The following is a 20,869-nucleotide window of genomic DNA, read 5'->3' as shown; positions in this document are numbered from 1 at the left end:
ACCATGAGGTACAGATATAGACTTACAAATTTTTGTGCTTGGGTTTCAGTTATACAATGATCAAGTACCCATCCCTCCACCAGTGCCCATTTTCCACCACCACGGGTCCCAGTATCCCTCCCACTCCCCATCCCCCCATCCCACCCTGCCTCTGTTGCAGGGCATTCCCTTTTGTTCTCTCTCTCTCTCTCTCCTTTTGGGTGTTGTGGTTTGCAAGAGAGGCATTGAGTGGCAATCATGTTTTGTCTATAGTCTACTTTCAGCAAAAACAGGATCTTTAGGGATCTACCTGTGTTGGTCAATCTTCCTTGGATGATACTTCTCAGCCCCATATTTATTGGAAACAGCTACATCATGTGATGATTCAGTCTAATAAATTCATTTTATTAAATCAAAACGTTATATTACAGTATAGTTAATTAAAAAAGCAGGGAAGGTAAGACTCACCAAAGACTGAAACACCAACAGTCCATATTTCTCTGTATTATCATCCAAAATCACGAAAAGTGTATCTAAGATGTCCTGCAGAAACTGCAACAGCATAGAAATCAGAGGGCTTAGGTCTTGAAACCTTGTACACATGGCCAAACTATCATACACCAATGACCAATCTTTCAGTAAATCAAACCAAAGATCTCTGATCTCAAACTACCACTTAAAAATAATAACTAGTACTCTATATCTACTCTGCTAAGGAATATCTAGGAGTTATTTTCTTACAGTCCGAAGGACCTGAAAGAGATCTAGAAAGCTCTTCTTGATGGAAAAGTGCTAACTAAATGTTTAAGAAAAGAGCAGTTATCAAAAAACAAAGGACTGAAGGACCAGGAATGTTGCTCCATGGTACTTTCACATGCATGAGGCCCTGAATTTGATTATCAACATCAAAACAGAACATTCTTATAAAATTGCAATTCTGAAATAAAAGTCAAGAGATTCTAATAAAAAAATTCTCTTAAGAAAAACAGCTTGCTCTTTTGGATCTTTATTACTAAAGAGTTTAGTAATCCTTTATTCTCTATTAGAGTTTCACTCCACAGAAGACATTAGGATTAGGAGATGGAAGCTAGGCTTTACTTACAGAAACTATTTCTTGAACTAGAAATTAGTATCCTAGGAAAAGGACAAATGCTGCTGCTGAGAACTGTAAATAAGCATAACATATCTAAAAGCATCATTTATTTTGAGCATTTTTGACGTATAACTGATTTTATTTGTAAGTTTTAAGGAGGGGAGAGAGAGAAAGAGAGAGAGATGCTCAAGAGAGAATGGGGGCTTCTCCAGAGTGGAGAGAGAGCCTTGGTACATATCCCTCAAGCATTCTTCTTTTGAAGTTACCAAAAACAAGGAAAAAATAACAAATGCTCATGACTGCTAAGTCTTTTAATATAAAATACCATTCTGTTGATCAAATGCAATTTAACGAAGCAACATTTATGCCTTATCTTAAAACAATATAAGGTGAAAGACTTCATGGAGTGATGATGGGTAGGACTAGCCATGGGTCAATAATAATTATTGCTAGTTGGGTAATGGGTACATGAGAATTTTTTTATATTATTCTGTTTATTTTGCGTATGCTTTAAATCTTCCTATGAAAACTGAAAAAATAATGCTAGCATACTCTTTTTTACATTCTTAGCTATCTGACTTGAGACAAATTATCGATAAAAAAATAAAGAAAGCTGGTACGATATTCAGTCATCAGGAACATGACACTCCAACTTGAAAAGATCAGACTTTAAAAAATACTTGGCCTGTTTACTGGTTGATATTTTATGTGGATATATATATATATAAAATATCAACCAGTATATATATATATATATATATATATATATATATATATATATGCACAATGATAAGGTGTCTGCCTTGTGCGCAGCTGGCCAGGCCGAGCCAGGTTTGATTCCTCCGCCCCTCTGGGAGAACCCGGCAAGCTACTGAGAGTATCTTGCCTGCACGGCAAAGCGTGGCACACTACCCATGACGTATTCAATATGCCAAACACAGTAACAACAAGTCTCACGATGGAGACATTACTGGGACCACTTGAGCAAATTGATGAATAATGGGAGGGCAGTGCTACAGTGCTACATTTAGAAGTAAAAAGAATCTTACTTTTTTGCTTTTTTTGGGGGGGGGAGTCTCACCCGGCGATGCTCAGGGGTTACTCCTGGCTCATGCACTCAGGAATTACTCCTGGCGGTGCTCGGGGGACCATATGGGATGCTGGGAATCGAACCTGTGTTGGCTATGTTGGCTGTGTGCAAGGCAAACGCCCTACCCACTGTGCTATAGCTCCAGCCCCCAAAAAGAATCTTAGTATTAGTTTTCTTGTATTCTTTTTAAAATGTATGATTCTTAATCAACAGATTAAAAAATTTCATACTTCCTAAACTTTAAAACTGTCCTTGATTTGATATTTGCAATGACAGAGATGAGAAGACACTTGGAGGTGCCTTTAAAGATATTTAAGGTGGGTCCACACCTTCTGCCAACAGGAAACAGTTATAGGTCATCATCCATATACCCCTTAAAGATTTAAAGTGGTGAACTTTCTCTGGGGGGATTTTGGAGGCAGTGATATTTTTCAGTCTCAAAAACTAGGGACCCTGGTAATGAGCTGTGGGGACATAATAAAACTAAGAAGAAATTCTCTAGTCCTGAACTAGCCCAAAGGCATGAGGAATAAAATTTAGCTCTTTGGAGAAATGGAAGCACCACTCATATGTATAAACTAAGGCACCATTCATACAAAGGTGGACCCCCTCATAAGTTATAGGAGAACCTAAGAATATTTAAAAATCATCAAAAGTCCATGGATTTTCTCCTGTGACAATACCCAGTTTAACTTTTATATATGAAGAAAACTACAGGCTTATTCCATTTAGAAAATCTGTATATAACTTCTTTCAAAAGCTTTTTCCACCCTGAAGAAGTCTAAGTTCTCTCTTCTCTTCTCCACTACCCTTCCCTCTCCTCCCCTCCCCCTCCCCCTCCCCCCTCCTCTCCTCTCCTCTCCTCTCCTCTCCTCTCCTCTCCTCTCCTCTCCTCTCCTCTCCTCCCCCCTCCTCTCCTCTCCTCTCCTCTCCTCTCCTCTCCTCTCCTCTCCTCTCCTCTCCTCTCCTCTCCTCTCCTCTCCTCTCCTCTCTCACTGTCCTTCCTTTCCCTAAGTAAATTTCTTTAAACTATTTACCTCCCTAGAAAACTTAAGGTAGATATTTAATCTCTATCTTACTGTCCACTGATTTGACACCTCCATTTCCTCAGGAAGAGTTCAAACTATTGTGTAGAATACACCTTTTGGCTTTTCACTACTACCAGAAAGTGCTTGAGAGTTTTCTTGAGCCTGAGAAAGTGCCTGAGAGTTTTCTCAGACAGGTGAGCAGTGTTCAGTACAAAGAAACCCCATAAGGATTGGGAGAGTGCAGCAGTCAGCTTGATAAGGCCATTCCTTATTTAGGAAATTTCACAAAGGTAACTGGAAAAAGCAATTGAGGAAGGGAGCACAAAAGGTTTCCTAAATATAGATGCTGAGAGAGAATGCACAAATCAGCAGTTACAAATTAATGGAGAGTATAATTTAGAGTACTTAGAGACAACCAAGAGAGCATCTATAGAAAGACGTCAAGCTGTGTTTGTGGTAAAGGATTCCAAAGTAAGGAAAATGAGAAATGAGAAAAAGACCAAAGAAAGCAATGAGACCTAAAGGAATGCAGACAGAAGAAAGTAATGGGATTGTTTCTAAGTGGATGTGTTTGCCACTGACATTTTCACTGTTTTGTTTTATAGAAAGAAAAACAAGTCAGAAAATAGATTTGTAACCTAAATATAGCTGCTAACATGTACTAACTAAGTCTGAGACTTTTTGAAAGGGGGAAATCCTTCATTATTATTAATAAATCCATCACAAATTTTGAGAAATGATATTAGAAGCTACTGGCAGGGACTAAGGAAAAAGTAAAGCCTTTTATCCCAAATTCCAATTCAGAAAAAATGCATAAGATGCATGAAAATTATACCTTAACAATTTCTTCGCCGCTGACATGCCGTAGTCGCCCTAGTATGTCCATGATCCGGTCTGGAAAAGCCTTCCATTTCAACAGAGCAAGGAGGTCCACTAGAAAGTAAACACAAAAGATGGGAACCCTGGCACACAAAAGACAAGAGAAGCCCAGACTCTCAGCTGAGGACAAAAGCAAACTAGAGAAAGAGAAATAGGTATAAGCATTATAAACAGCCTTTTCAGTGCTGAAACCAAGACCAAAGACACAGCTGAAAGTAGATAAAGGACAAAACATGATGGCCGCTCAGTATCTGTATTGCAAACCATAATGCTAAAAAGTAAAGAGAGACTAAGAGGTAAATTATCTGCCATAGAGGCAAGGGAAGGAGTGGGATGGGTGGGGAGGGATACTGGTGGTGGATATTGGTGGTGAAAAATGTACACTGGTGGAGGGATGGGTGTTCAATCATCCATATGGCTGAAACTCAAACATGAAAGCTTTAGCTCACAGCGGGTAGGGCATTTGCCTTGCATGCAGACCAACATGGCCGACCCAAGTTCGATTCCTCCACCCCTCTCCAAGAGTCCGGCAAGTTACCGAGAGTATCTCGCCCGCAGGGAAAATCCTGGCAAGCTACCCATAACATATTCAATATGCCAAACACAGTAACAACAAGTCTCACAATGGAGATGTTACTGGGCCCACTCGAGAAAATTGATGAACAACGGGGGGACTGTGACAGCAGTTCCTGAAATAATGTTTCAGAAAAATAAAAGACCAAAGACACATTTGTGAACTTTGGAAATGCACTCTGGTGCTGTTAAAAACATGAAAAAACTTGTAGGCTGGCTGTTACTATCAAGTAATTCCTTCAAATTCAAACAAAAAAAATTCCATAACCATAGCATAAAAATGTAGTAACTTTCGAATCCCTTAATATACATCAGGGGATGGAGAGACAGCACAGCAGGTAGGGTGTTTGCCTTGTCCGCTGCAAACCCGGCTGACCCGGGTTCGACTCCTCTGCCCCTCTCGGAGAGCCCAGCAAGCTACCGAGAGTATTTCACCCGCATGGCAAAGCCTGGCAAGCTACCCGTGACATATTCGATATGCCAAACACAGTAACAACAATTCTCACAATGGAGACGTTACTGGGCCCGCTCGAGCAAATCGATGAACAATGGGAGGACAGTGCTAATATAATCAGCAACATGTAACCAGCATGAACTGAGAAGACTGAATCATGCCACCCTTCAGCACAATCACCTACCATTCTGGGTGAGTTTGGTGGAGGAGAGTTGGGTGGAAATGAAGAAAGACTCTTTGGTGCTGCGCTGGAAGATGAGGCTAGAGGGTATATTCGGACAGCCATTGTAGTCCTCTTTGCAGCAGGGTAGGCCCAGGTACAGAGCGTGGTTGTTAAATGTGCTATTCTCATCACACTGTAGGCAAAAGTAGAGAATATATAATTTTTTCCTAAACCAGGACATATGTTACAAGGCACCAGAGAATTTCTGTGTTAATGTTTACTCTTAATTTTCTTGATGCAGGACCTTGAGTTTCAGGTGTTCCTAGAAAAGTCCTTTCAGTTCAGAAACTCCCCAGAATAGCTTGGGTGCCTCTTTTAAGAGAACATGGTATGCATATGGCCTCTACTTGATGTGCTGGCAACCTCAGAGGGCAGCAATATTGTGACTGATGACATAACATGATCTCAAATACAGGGACTCTGAACATACTGGCCAAGGACACAATGGAACACAGAGGTTGGTAGTGGATTTTCATTATTTAGTGGAGTGGAAGGTGGGAAATTATGTATTGGCATTACTTGCAAGGGGAGACCAATCACTGCATTTAGAAAACAGCAATGGCCAGTCCTGCTCTTACCCACCATCATACTACCCTGAATTTTTTGGCTCACACAATGAAAAGCAACATGGGAACAGGGGTTAGAGAGAGAGAGTCAGATTACATACCTTATACACATAGAGTTCATGGATGTCATCTGATAGAGTGGTGCCATCATCTCGCATCAAGGGTGAGAATGCAAAGCCAAAGAGTTTCTTTTCCCCTTTGTCCTTTGCTGCAATCACAGTCAAATGTCAGTTGTCTGCCCTGCCACCAACTTTGCTTTTTAACATACATTCACCTTGTAACAAACTAATATGCTCTTTATTTATTTGTCCCTTCCTTCTTTAATTAATTAGGAATTTTCATTAATTAAGGAACAAAGGACATTAATCAAGGACTGCAGGAATGATGAAAAATACACTAGAACTGGAACTGAACTGAAATTATATTTCAACGTACACAGGCTACTAGAACTAAATAGAAACTAAATTGCTGGTATTGGTAAATAAGGGGCTCTTTAAGCAGTTTAATCATTTAAGGGAAACAATCAACGATAATGTGGACTATCCAGTGTTGAGGTCAGATAGAGAAAGAGGCCTCAGGATTTTGAATCACTGTCCAAATTACAACCTCTGATCATATCCTGTCTCTGAGTACTCATTATTCACAACTCCTCACAAGAACCTCTTAATTCTGTTCCAGAGAGGACAGAATTATATTGATATCCTCAAAGGAATGTGGAGAGAAATCTCACTCACTAGAACAATGCCTGAACTCAAAGCGCAGGTGGGAGCCCCGGAACCGGTCGATGGGGATCGGCAATTTGATAATTTCTCCCCAGCGAGGACTATTACTGTGGTAGAGGACAAAGGAGTGGTAGGAACTCCTATTTGGCTCTCCTGAACCCAAGCTGATGCAATCCTGCAAGACAGAAGCAAAATAAGATGCCATCATCCTAGAGGGAGCCTCTGGATTTCTCTGTCAGTAAGACACACTACTTTCTCCCCTGAGCATGCCTCATCTTCCCACCAGGCCAAATCTATTAAATGGGAAATTTCATTTAAATTAAATTCAATACTTTTGGAAACAGTTCTGTGCAGTATAAGGAATCAGCAGGTACAATGCTTCTTTTCCCTTGGGGCAAAAGTAACCAAATATACAACTCAATGAATTGAAAGGACAAGAGTGATGCAACTGAATCACGGACTTAGGCATCATCTTCACTAAGAAAAAACCAACAAACTCCTCTGGAGAAATGAACAGTTCAAGATTCTTTATCAGATTAGAAAAATAATTAGCTATAAAGTGGAAAGGACTTGTTTTCCATTTTTCCTCAACCCAATTTGAACTAGTATTTTAGGTAGCATTTGGTTGACTGTCTTTTAATGTGAAGAAAGAAAACAAAACTTAACTCAAGTTCCCAGATATTGCCAGGAAGGGGTTGTACGTGCCCTTTTTCTAGACGGCAGAGGCTCCACTACAATCAGGAGCAGCTCCCTGTCTTCACTTGAGTGGTATGAATAGCTGACCGCTCTGCTGACCTCAGCATTATCCATAAAAAAAGGTACATGACTTAATGCAAGAAGTGGATTTAAAAATATTTATTTATTTACTTTCATGGTAACTGGGAAGAGAAGTCAGATCCTGGAGCAAACAAGGCATGCACCTCTGGTCCATAAGTTATTTCCCTGGACTTGAATTTTAAAATTATACACAAAAAATTACTTCTACTACCCTCCTAAAATTATCTTCTTTTATAGATTTGGGACATTTTTATTAATTTTATCTTTTTCCTTCTATAAAATATGAATTATTATTTGTGCTATATTTAAATGGCAAGGTTATAGTTAATATACAGAAGCAAGGTTTGTAAAAGACTTAACTGCTTCCTACCAAAGGCAAATGCTGTTTCCTACTTGCCAGAGACTTCCTTAAAACATTATTGAGGAAAAATGGAAACAATAAAAGTAGAAAAGCAGCACTTCAAGGTCTTTAATGTCAATGGAATTATAGGATCCTTGTCCTATACTGGATGGAAATAATCTTTTTTTTTAGATTCTTCTTTTATTTATTTTTTTAAATTTTTATTAGTGAAACACCATGAGGTACAGTTGTAGACTTACAAATATTTTGTGCTTGGAAATAATCTTTTAGGATCGAATCTGCAGTTCATTGTCATATAAGTTGGCATGAGCAAGTGTTTAAGTCTCACCCTTGATCAAAGAATGAATTTTTTTTAATTAGTTCAGTAAGGTAAAAGAGTGGACCTTAATAGCTATTGCCAAAAATGGACAGTGATGCTAGAAAGAGTGGCAGAAGCAATATAAAGGACATAACTATAGGAAATAGCTCTAAATTGGAACAGGAAGAGTTCGGACAAGAAACTGAAAAAGAATTTCTAGTAATAGGAAGTCATTATCAAGGTTTACAAAAGAATTTCACTAAAGAAATGAAAAGGTACTTCTATGGATGATCTGAGTTCATACTGCCTGAAGAGAATGGGTCTCTGAACAAAGTCCACAGAAATACTAAAATTATTATTGAATTAACATCCATTACAAACTGGCGAGTCTTACCTTCAAGATTTCTCCATCTGCATAAAGCACATACATGGTTACTTCAATATTCTTTTGTACACTTTTTCCCCCTCTTTCAAAATCCCCCTTCTCCAGAGTTAGATATAAGTCATTGCGGATGTCACCTGTGGGGAAAGGAATGCCATGTCTCCATGACTACAGAAACAGTATCTTTCCATTTGAATGGAGGACTAGGCTAGCATTTGGACCCTTCAGGATTCAGGTGGGGCATTCCAAGCTTGGTTAATAACAATGAACATTCTACCATTATCAGTGCAGCAGTATTTAGGCTGGTTAGTCATGTGTTTTAAAATCTGAATTCTATAGGCGTTCACTACAGTTTGTCTGGGGGTGGGACAAGACAGGGAAGAGAATCTTCTCTCAGATACTTTTTAGTCTCTCTATCTACTCTGCAGCAGAAAAATTATAATCTAAGTCTCCCAAAAATATTATATTAAAGAGGAATAATACTTTATTTTAATCATATTTATGTCTTAAGTACTAAGGATTCCTGTTTTCCTTAAAAATATAGCTTCAATTTTCTTTCATAGGTTTTTGGTTTTCAGTCCTTAGTCCTTTGAGTCTCACTGAAGGATTCACTGTTTCTTCCTTCTAGAGGCTTGACTCCAAATCTCATTCCCTGTTGGAGTGCTGGACAGAAGTCACTGCATTACCTGTCACTTTTTTCTTCTTTTTCTTGGAGGTGCTTTGGGAGCAGATGACTCTCTGGAAGCATAGATGCTAAAGCACTGGAGCAGCAATAGATTGTGTTCTCATCACTTCCCTGTGTTCTGACTCCAGTTCATTTTTCTTGAGACTAGTTTGAGATAAATCTGTGGCCTGTGACTGTAGTTTAAAAGTTTTTCTCATACTACAACTCTGAAAGGACCCTAGTTAAAACTACCTTTTTAAAAGGAGAATGGGAATGTTCATTTAAACTGCTCTAAGATTCTAAATTTGTGACTTAGCCAGTTTTCAGATATCCTAAAGAGCTTTTGCTTTGAAAAATAGGAAAGACTAAAAAAATCTTCAAAGGAAGGAAATGGCATAGGAGAAAAGGTAAGGTCAAGGGAAAGATGTGTGATGCAGTCTGGAGAAAACAAATGCAGTATGATAGAACAATTAACCTGCAAATTTACCTAGTTCTGAAGCCACACATTCTTTCTACTTCAATTTGAAGAAAATCTAGCACATGTAAATATTTTTATTACCTGAAATCCCAATGACAGAGATTGTTTTTAGTTTGCAAGTGAACTTTCTGGTTTGGTCAGCCACAGCCACATTTTTCCTGAACTGACAACTACCCTAATTGTGGCAGCATCTGAGTGTCTCTTAAGTCTGAAACAGGACTGACTAATATTTTGGAGCTTGCTTTGATCTTCATGATCAGATTTCTATTCTTCAACTCATCTTTCAATCCAATTCTATAACTGCAATCAGGATTGATTTTTTTTTCACATAATGAACTCTCAAAATACTTTACAGGAAAGAATAACCTAGCAGAAGCAATTATTCTCTGACAGTCATGAGAACTTTCTCTAATATGTGAAAGCTGTCCCATTTCTCAAACAGCCCTGATGTTATAATGAACTTTTAGAGGAAAATGTGTCCTGAAAAATCACACACAAATGCAAGTGGTAGGTAAATAGGACATCTCTGCAGTTGGGTTAAAAAGTGCATGCACAGTGAAATTGGGTGAGTTTTGAACTGTGCCTTTTGAACATTCCCAGTGTAACCCTCTTAGTAACCAGGTGTGCAGATATTATGACGGGGGTAAACAGAAAGAAAAGGCATACTCAACATTATTATTTTGCTACTGTCAGGGACAGAAGATGAACAATGTCAGTTCTGAAATTAAAATTAAAATTTAATTGGGAATTTTACTATCAGTTACTGCAATAATAATGGATAAATCAGATTTTGTTAAACCTTAACAATTGGAGCATACACCTTAGATCCTTGTTCTAACTAAAACCTTTTAGTTACACATTAGTTTTCCTATAGAATGTAAGCAATTATTCAATTTCTAGGCCAATTTGGCATAAAGTGAACAGTCCAGAGAATTTAAATGTCCGATTGAAAGAATAGACACTGTGTTTAAAAATAATCCTCGTTTAAACCAACACTCTCTGGAAGTTATTCTCTAGATAATACACATGGCTTTTTATTTATTTATTTATTTATTCATTCATTCATTTTTTTGGCTTTTTGGGTCATACCTGGCGATGCACAGGAGTTACTCCTGGCGGTGCTCAGGGGACTATCACATGGCTTTTTAAAAAGCAGTGGTTTGCTACCAGCAATAATACTTAATACTTTTTTTTTTTTTGCTTTTTGGGTCACACTTGGTGATGCCAGGGGTTACTACTGGCTCATGAACTCAGGAATCACTCCTGGAAGTGCTTGGGGAATCATATGGGATGCTGGGAATCAAAGCCGGGTCGGTCGCGTGCAAGGCAAAGGCCCTACCTGCTGTACTACTGCTCCAGCCCCACATTAATACTTTTAAGCTGTAAAAATATTGTCCATTTCTGTGGATTTACATACAAGTATGTTACAGTAAACATGTTCTCTAAGTGAAACATTCATACATTTTTCTAGCAATATATGGTATTGGATGCTAATTCAAAACTGGGTATTATGTTTTGGAAATCTATTTAGTTGGTGTTTTATAGAGGAACTAATGGTTTCTGGGCCATTTCTCTAGGGCATTTTACATACAAATGCCAATTCAAATGAAAAGGTCAGATATTCCTAAAGTTCTTAATTATTTAAAAAAATTTATTTAAACAGAATGCTTTTGGTGATGATCAAGGTAAAAAAATATTGACACAAGTAATTGCACTCTGAGATTCAGACTCACACAGCTTGGTTTCATCAGATATTTGGCTGAGAAGAGACAATGGCTGATCTCAGTAGGAAATATTAAATAGCTTTATAGGTTGACATTTTGTAAGATATGGCACCAATTTTGAGAATGAAGTTTTGTAAAAGTTAACATGGCTGGGGCCTTTCTGTCAAAAATTCTCTGGGAAATCTTTAACATTGAGCTTTTCACTAACTGGAATTTAGAAGAAAACCTAGGAAGAGAATAAAAAACTTAAGTAAAAAAAAAAAAAACAAAAGAAAACCTCTTAAGTAGTTAATGACCCAACATGCCTTACAGATAGCTTGCCAGCTTTTCCTGCTCATTGTCTGTCCCCATTGCATGTCATATGCTTACAGGGCCTACCAGCTGAGTTATACTTTTGGTTTAAGACATTGTTTCCAGAAGGTGTCTGTAAAATTTAGCATCAATCACCTGGAAATATCAAAGGGAGAGTAATAAGTATAGGCATATTGTAATGGGGATGAACAAGTCCCTCCCCCTTTGAACTATATCTGATATTCATAGCACAGCGGTAGGGCGTTTGCCTTGCACGCAGCCAACATGGCCGACCCGAGTTCGATTCCTCCGCCCCTCTCGGAGAGCCCGGCAAGCTACCGAGAGTATCTTGCCCGCACGGCAGAGCCTGGCAAGCTCCCCACGACGTATTCGATATGCCAAACACAGTAACAACAAAGTCTCCAACGGAGACGTTACTGGGCCCACTCGAGCAAATCGATGAACAACGGGAGGGCCTTTACCTTTTACCTTTTATAGTTTCGATATGAGAGTTACAATAGTACTCAAGTATATGATATTGATGTACAAAGTTATTGTACTGCACCACCACCAAAGTGCCCACAACACTCCACCATTTTTTCTATATCACCTCTAGTCTCTTCGTCATTCTGCCAGAAGGCCTACAAAAGTTAGTTTGTGGACCACTGCCTGGCTGGCTGTATTTTAATCAGTTGGTGGGGGCGGGGGGTGGGTGTTTTAAAACTAGATTTCTAGCATCTGTCCCTTGAGATTTCAGTGGGGCCTGAGTAGAGCTTGTGTACATGCATTAAATTTAAAAAAACTCAAGAGGTTATTCTGATGCTTACCAGCATTTAATTTTAAGAAATCAGAGTAAGGGAGTCTTTTGGGAACACTGGTGAAATTGGGCTGGGAGTGGGGAGCTGAGCAGTTCTCAAGCAGCATGAAGGGATGCTGTGAGGGGGTATTTTCCTTCTGGAGTAGGAACAAGGATTGTTGAGGGCAGTTATATCCCCATTTTAGGTGTCCTATCTTTCCTAAGGTTTGCAGAGCATCTTCTAGCATTAACATTTTATATCTCCTAGAGCTTAGAACTGGGTCAACATGTAACAGTTACCTGAATGTAAAGATGAATGAAGCTGAAGATGCTTTTATAAGAGGGACTCAGAATAAATAATCGCTTTTTTTTACCTTCAAGAGTTGTATACATTAGCCAGTGTTAGTTGTTGGTAAAGCTGCAGTTCAGAGAACAAGTGATAAAGTGTAGGTAGAGCAACTGAAGAATAGGCAGAGCTTAGCAAACTTTTTCTACAGGAGACCAAACAGTAGCTATTTTAGGTTTTGTGGGTCACATAGATCTGTATCACACGTTGTTTTCATAATTCTCTTAAAAACATGAAAAGTCATTTTTAGCTGGTAGGCAATACACACACACGACTAAATTTGGCTTGTGCTACACTAATATCTAGTTTTCAGTGTTTATGTCAAGAATAGCTTTACCATATTACAAATATTCACTCAAAACTTAGATTCCTATGTCTATACAAATAAATGTCGGGAAGCAGCAAGGTAATAAGCCTGAGGTTATTTTTACTATGGCAGGTATTGGCCTGAAGAGGCATTAAAACAAAATGGTGCTTTTGTACTTTTGTGTATGTGTGTGGTGTTGGGAATTAACCTGGATCTCACACACAAGATTAATATTCTACACTGAGATACATCCTAGCTCCAGAAAATACGCCTTTCAGCTATGAGGAATCATAGGGTACTGGAAGAGTCCTGTGATAGCTGCTACAAACCATGGATATGGTGTCTAGCAGTGATGGAGAACTGCATGCCTTTGTGTTCAGGAATGTTACTCCAAAGACCAGCATCCTAGTATTACTCTGGAAAGCTCATAACACATTTGCAGAACTTTTCTGAGAACAGTTTCCTTAGAGGTTTCAGAAACTCTGAGGTCTATCTCAAACACTAGAACATGTATAAGAAAATCTCCTATAAGACATTCCAGCCTGCCTTGGAGTTTTGGGGCCACATAGCTCCAATCTATGTGGAATTTTGTCCCAAGAGAAATGTTCTAGAACGCTTAAAGTTTTGGGCACTCAGTCTTGTTTGAATGTCTTACATTTTTCTTTTTGAGGGGGATGTACCATATATTGCAGTGCTCAGGGTCTACTCCTGGTTCTGTATTTCAGGGGTCACTCCTGGTTGCGCTGGGGGACCCTATGCAGTGCTGGGAATCAAACCAGGGTTGGCTGTATGCAAGGCAGGAATCTTAATCCCTGTATTTTATCTATGATCCTATAATATTTTTACTCTGTATAAAATATACCCTATTAGATGCCTTTGGATTCAAATATAACAATGTTTAATACTATTTACACCCTGTTTACTTTTAGACAGAATTAGAAAGGGTGTCTGCAAACAGAGCTTTCTCACTCTTTAAATAATATAAAGCTAGAGCTAATTTTTTCCCCAGGAGACACAGCAGTCAGCTCAGTATGTCACCAATTCTATCTGTTGACAGAATAAGAGTAAAGTTCCCTGACATGGAGATGTGGAGATGTGTGAAGGGATGCTGTGAGGGGGTATTTTTACAACCATTCAATCTAGACAAAATCAGGCATATGACATATGCTTTATTTTGGTGTAGCTCTTATTTTGAAGAAGAGACCCAAAAAGACTCTTAGGAAGACTTGGAACTTTTACTGACCTTTATTGTTACATTTTTTTTTTGCCCTATGAAGGGACTTACTGTGATATCTTCCAATTTATTTTGGTACCAGATGTGGTTACTTCAAAACCATCCCTTAGATATATTGCCATAGCCTCATTTGATACTTAAATGGAACACTATCTTCTGAATTTACTGGTTGTAAATAGCTTCCTCACCCGCTTTCTTATAAAAGTTATGGCTCTATGTGTTGGCCCTTTGTACTTGATGTATCCAACAGAACTGAAAAAAGCAGTTTTCTGACCTTTTGGTTCTTTTAAGCACTGCTATTTTATTTTTGTTTCTTTTTGTTTTTGGGGGCCATACCCAGTAGTGCTCAGGGTTTAATCCTGACTGTGCTCTGTGCTGGGGAACCATGTCAAATGCCAGGGGAAGAATCTGGGTAGACTGCATGCATGGCATGTGCCCTATCCCCTGTACTATCTCTCTGCCCCTGCCCCATCCTATTTTACTTTTAATGAGAGTAGCTAGTATGTTTTATAAGAGGGTTTCTTCTATCTACATGCCTTCGACTAATTAAGGTTAAAAGCATATCTAATGTCTTTGTTTCCTAAGATCTTAATAAACACCCAAAGTAATACATAGTTTTCTGGACTGGACTGGTAGTTTCTTTTAAAAAACGTCAATTATACCAAAGGGTGAAGCTGATGAAGGATTAATAATGTATGTGACATCCCATCCCAGTATTGAAACATTCCATGAAACAAATGAGGATGAAAACCAAGCAGGCAAAAAAGCAGACATGACACAAAAGGAAGAACTTACACCCAACTATCTTCATCTCTGCACCAGATAGAAAGGGGCGAGAATGAGGGGACAGCACAGAGAGAAATAAGAACAATTAAGAAAAACAGGAAAAGAGAAAAAAAACCCATCACTTTCAGGTCAGTGATGAAGCATGCACTTTTCATCAGGAGTCAGAGAGTCTCTAGAAGATGCCATGTGTGCATAGTTGCCTTCTCATATGTATGTTCGAGACAAACCAGAAAGAACAGTACCTGTGCCAGGGAGAGGCAAAGCACCTTTAATGCAGAGCACTTTCTAGGACATGGTTCTCAAGAGAAATCCCAAATCAGCAGCCTCACCATCAGTTGAGAGCTTGTGAATATAAACTGTTGGGTTATAGTTCAATCCTACTATGTCAACATTCTTATAATGGAAACATAATTCTCTGCTTCCAAGTCCTACAGATGATTTTGATATATACTAAACTTAGAAAAACACATCTTTAGAAAAAAGTCATCAGCTAGAAAAATGAAATCAAAGGGTAAATTTCTGACAACACAGAAGAGCATTTAACTGACATGATATTTGACTTGCATTTCCACAGTAAAAATTGAAAATTCAAGGCTTAAAATTAAAGTATTATACTTCCCACAAAAATATAGACAGAGTTATGTATTCCTACTGACTCCAGAAAACAGACTTTTCAGAAAAGCTAAGAATTAAGGCCCTAGATGGTGTGGACCATATCTCTGCTTACTTACACATGAAGAAAGGAACAGACTCTTTTTTAAGTTTTAAATAATTACTTTCAATATACAGGTTTTTTTTTAACTAAGATTTTCCTTGAAAAATTTGTTTTGGTTAGTCTTGTTAATTTCAACTTTTTCACCAAGAACACCTTTCCTGCTTCAGTCTTTATAGCCCATCTACTTGAAAATATTACTAGGGAAGAAGAGGACAGGGGCAGGGCCAAGTTGGTGGAAAGGGAGAGAAATACCTGGGGCACTACAACAAAAAACACATTAAAACGGAATTAAATACAGAATCCTGCATGGGATCCTACTGAGGAAATTCACTGGAGAACCTTGTCACCAATTTTGAAAGAAAAGCCTGGGCGTGGAACAAGGAGCAGCAGCAAATTTGAAAGCTAAAGAGCGCAATTCCACCAGGGAGCAAGGTGGAGGAGAGCAGGAACAGCAAAATCACAAAGTTGTGAAAGCATGGAACTTTTTCCTGGGAAAAGGAAGGAATGAGTTGAAAACCAGTGTCCCAGCTCTACTCTTGTAAAAAAAAAAAAAAAGAAAAAAAGACCCTCAAAAAACCAACTCTATTCTTACCAAAAAAAAAAAAAAAAAAAAAAAAAGATCTAGGGAAGAAATACAGGGAAGAAATACAATGTGCAATAAAGTTATTAGGTTTTGAATTCAACAAAATGAGTTTGAAGGGAAGGACAAACACTTACTGAAATATGGTGATAAACTAATGAAAAGTGTTCAGTTTCAAAATTAGGCCTAAATTTAGTTTAAACAAATCTATTTGTTGTCTATAATCTACTATGGCATTTTCTAGGCTGTTATACTATCTCTGGGACCTCCCTAAACACCAGCAATGATATTCTGGACTCTTGTTCATTATCATGGATTAATGAGAAGGGCCAGAAGTTTATGTAGTCAGGGTATCAGCTATGTATAGAGCTGAACATCTCTTGTTCATAGTGGTCACATGGTATGTATGTGCACATTCATGGAAACAATGGAACACAATCAGAAAGGCTTTTTTTCTAAATGGTATCTTGGATACTTGTATGGCTGAGCCTGGCTGAATGCTGTAATTGTGTGCAGAGTTATAGCTCTGTCAATACACTTTGACAAGGACCAATCTAAACAATCTTGACAAAAAAAAAGACTTCTCCAAATGAATGTCTGGTAATTTCTGCCAAATTCTGGTTAGCTTTAAACAGGATCACAGTTTATGAGTAATTACAATTTTTCAATTGACTCAGATTTCTTAGATATAAATGATGAGATACTCATAATTACTGGCAATTTATTTCTGTTCATTTCCCTTATGTCTGTAAGAAGAAGTTGCAACTTCTTGGGGCCAGGCAAACAGTCTAGGGGCTTAATCCCTGGCACTACAGTGCCTCCTAAGCACCACCAGAGTGCCCTGGTGATCTCTGAAAGTATAGGGTCAGAGCAGCACTACATCCTCAGGGTCTAGCACTGAGCCACCCTCCCCCGCTTCCCTCCCCCAGCTCCAGCTGGCTGAATATCCCTAGGAGTGGCCCCTGGGTTCTCTGAATTTGAGAGCTCTCCTTCCTCACCCTGCAATAAAAAGCTGCAATTTCTTGTAACCTGTTTTCATCAGCACTATTAAGATTGACAGCCTACTGCAACCCAGATGCAAAGTGACAACATACCCACAGGTGAAGGGTAGGACTGCAGGTGGTTAGAGTTTGGAAGGTTTACCAAAGAATTTCCATCCAATCATGGTTTCCCAAGACATGCTGATTTCAATATAAAAAAATCCTGCTCATTTTTCCTGCTGCTCCCCCAACAGGACCTGAGGGGCTAGTCAACCCAGTTCTCTTGCTCAATGATGACAAACACATTCTGATGATACCTTATGGTGCATTAAATGAGCTTTCGGATGTTAGCTTATAGCCCTGGAAATGACTATCTGCACCGATGACTCTTTCTTCATAGGGAAGACAAGTATGGGAGGTGACAGACTATGTACAAAACACTGCTTCCTATCTGTGACTCATCCTTGATTTCAGCCCCAGTACGCAGCTCTGCCAGCTCTTTCTAGCAAATAACCCAACAAGCAGATTTTAAAAGATAGGTAATATGTAGAGTGGTCACAATCAGTTCCATATTGTTTGTCTTTTTAAACAGAAGTAAACAAGCCTTTAAAAGAGCATAAAACAAAATGGAAAAAATAATTCAATTCTCCTGTAATCCGGGCTGGAGTAATAGCACAGCAGGTAGGGTGTTTGCCTCGTATGCAGCTGACCTTGGTTCAATTCCTCTGCCCCTCTCAGAGAGCATGGCAAGCTACTGAGAGTATCTCTTCTGCACGGCAAAGCCTGGCAAGCTACCCATGACGTATTCGACATACCAAAAAAAAGTAACAACAATTCTCACAATTTGTTTTGAGACGTTACTGGTGCCCACTCTAGCAAAATGATGAACAATGGGAGAAACAGTGCTACAATGCTCCTGTAATCCATTCAATAAATCATGTATTTACATTTTGATTTTCCTATCCTTGTATATAGTTTCTCTGATTATCCTACCACCTGTCATTCACTGGAGACAGGTTTCTACTCTTCCCCAATTCCATACAGCCCCTAGGTTCTGATAGCTTGTTTGTATCCACTTTTTCAGTTTTACTTGCATTTTCCTGACTAGAAATCATGAACACGAGATTGGTAAACTGGAACTACGTTTGAGGGTCAATGCATTCCCACTTTCTGCCTTGACTCTCCACTAGATATCAGAGGAGAGGATTGGGGTGAGATAGAACAGGCAGGCAATCACAATGTCTAATTTCTACCATTTGTCTTATCCATCTTCCTATTACATTAAATGAATCTTCTAGTATATGAATTGGTTTCATGTAGGATTCACTGATACTGCACATAATTTTGTATATTCTTCCTCTAAATGAAGCTTTTGTGAGCCAATCCTCTTCTATGAAATGTAATTGGAGAAAAGCAACTCACAGCCATGAAGAGTTACTTGTTGGCTGCCACCATCTAATCTCCATAGAAGACAACAAAGTTCGTTTGCTAACTGTCATGTTTCACGGATGAATGTGATGTGGTGGGCTTTGGAAAAAGAACAAATATCAACAGGAGTCAAAGGAGTGAAAGGCTGAAGACTCATCGGCAATGTGATTTAGAATGCAGAGGCTTTAATGACTGAAGGACTCCACAGGATAGTTCACTACCTGCTCATGAGAGTAGCACTGGATTTCATTCTCCTATCCTTTTCCTACTCCAGGCCCTAGAAATTCTACTTACCTGGCATGATAACATCAGGAAATCCCAATTTTCTTGTTATTGCCAATCCCCTACTAAATATCATGGGATTTTCTCTCCTAATCTGTTCCATGTCTCCACGAAGAAGCTGCAGAGAAATAATAAGACCTGCAAAAATAAAAAGCATTTTCTTACTCAGAACCGCACTTATAACCTGTATTATGACACGAGAAAAGACATAGTCACAGTTTTCTATGAAAAAACCAGGTATCTTAGGAGAAAATTTTTGATGAAGAAATTATACATTTATTCCAAAGAAATATTCTACAAAAGAACTTTATAAGTGCCTTATAGATTTTGTATGTTAGTTCTTTAATTTAGACATGTGTCTAAGTTAAAGTCAGCTGGGTATCTTTTTAATTTAACCCATTTCTTTTGCCATGCATAAACCTTCAATTTTATATAATCCACTTGCTAATTTTTGGTTGTGTTACCTTTGCCAATGGATCATGGAAGAACCCTATGATGTTGAGATCCTGGAGAGTTCTGCCAATGTTTTTCTCAATATAGTTTATGGTTTCTGGTCTAATATCTAGGTCTTTGGTCTTCTTTGTTTGTATGGTATGAGACAAAGATAGCTTCAGTTTTTTTATAAGTGGTATCTAGTGTTCACAACACCATTTGCTAAAGTGGTTATTATTGCTTCATTTCGTGCACCCAATGCTTTTATCACAGATTAATTGTTCATATATCTGAGGATTTATCAGTGGATGCACAATCAGAATTGACCAACAGATCAGAATCTATTGGTCTGTCATCTTATCCTTATTCCAGTATCATGTTATTTTGATTACTAGAGTAATCAAATACTTTACTATTTTTACTAAAATAAAATTCTTTACTATTATAAAGTCAGAAAGTGTGAGATCTCCAAATCTTTCCCCTAATTCCCGCCCCCCACCCCAAGATAGTTTTGGTATTTGTTGGGTTTTATGCATCTATAAAAACTTTAATGTTTAATTTTCTTAATAATGTCATGGGGGGGGACTAGAGCGACAGTACAGTGGGTAGGGCATTTGCCTTGCATGTGGACGACCCGGGTTCAATTCCCAGCATCCCATATGGTTCCCTGAGCACCGTCAGGAGTAATTTCTGAGTGCAAAGCTAGGAGTAACCCTTGTGCATCTCTGGGTGTGGCACAAAAAGGAAAAAAAGAATGTCATTGGGATTTTGAATGTCATTGGGATTTTGAGGGAATTGCATTAAATATGTATAATTTTCTGGATGAGATAGGTATTCCGACAATATTAATACCACCAATCCATGAACACAGAATATTTTTTTCCACTCCCTGTTGTCCTCTTCTATTTCTTTCATGAGTGATTACAGTCATTGTATAGCTCTTTAACATTCTTTGTTGATTCCTAAGTATTTGAATCTGGGGGCACTATTTTAAATGGGGTAGACTCTTTTTATCCTTCTCTTTTAGTTCATTATTTTCATACAGAAATGCAAAAGATTTTGTGTACTGATTTTGTAGTCTAAAAGGCATTAATTTATGCTAGGAGTATGTAAAAATATGGGAATCAATTTGCTGGGTCAACCTTGCAATGACTTGTAAAGGAAGCAACAAATCACCCATCACATCCCAATCATCCCCTTGCAAGGAACCAGTGTGGTACAAGGAAAAGGGTGCTTCTGTGAGGTTAAATTATAATGTTTTTTTCAGGCAATATGATCTCTTGTTCTTAGGATTTTTTTCATGAAGTAAAGTAATAATATCCTAGAAACCACTTTCTTCCTTGCCACATGACTCACCACTCTAACAACTGGCTAGAAGGCTGTGAAATCAAGGCTAGATGA

General features: G+C 38.5%; 1 protein-coding gene across 5 annotated transcripts in view; it reads right to left on the bottom strand.

The window, feature by feature from the left end:
* DOCK3 (dedicator of cytokinesis 3) overlaps positions 1–20,869 on the bottom strand; it is a 467,343-nt gene that overhangs the window by 124,944 nt on the left and 321,530 nt on the right. For all 5 annotated transcript variants that reach the window (XM_056129948.1, XM_056129950.1, XM_056129951.1 and 2 more), the window contains exons 14-20: positions 19,049–19,174; positions 8,438–8,562; positions 6,620–6,782; positions 5,987–6,093; positions 5,281–5,452; positions 4,026–4,123; positions 448–531 (exon numbers count right to left, since the gene is read on the bottom strand). In XM_056129948.1, the coding sequence (XP_055985923.1) occupies positions 448–531; positions 4,026–4,123; positions 5,281–5,452; positions 5,987–6,093; positions 6,620–6,782; positions 8,438–8,562; positions 19,049–19,174 (875 nt within the window). The remainder of the gene's footprint in view (positions 1–447; positions 532–4,025; positions 4,124–5,280; positions 5,453–5,986; positions 6,094–6,619; positions 6,783–8,437; positions 8,563–19,048; positions 19,175–20,869) is intronic.

This window comes from Sorex fumeus, unplaced genomic scaffold (assembly GCF_029834395.1).
Source record: "Sorex fumeus unplaced genomic scaffold, SorFum_2.1 ptg000072l, whole genome shotgun sequence".
Lineage (NCBI taxonomy): Eukaryota > Metazoa > Chordata > Mammalia > Eulipotyphla > Soricidae > Sorex > Sorex fumeus.
This window is presented reverse-complemented; position numbering and strand designations above follow the sequence as displayed.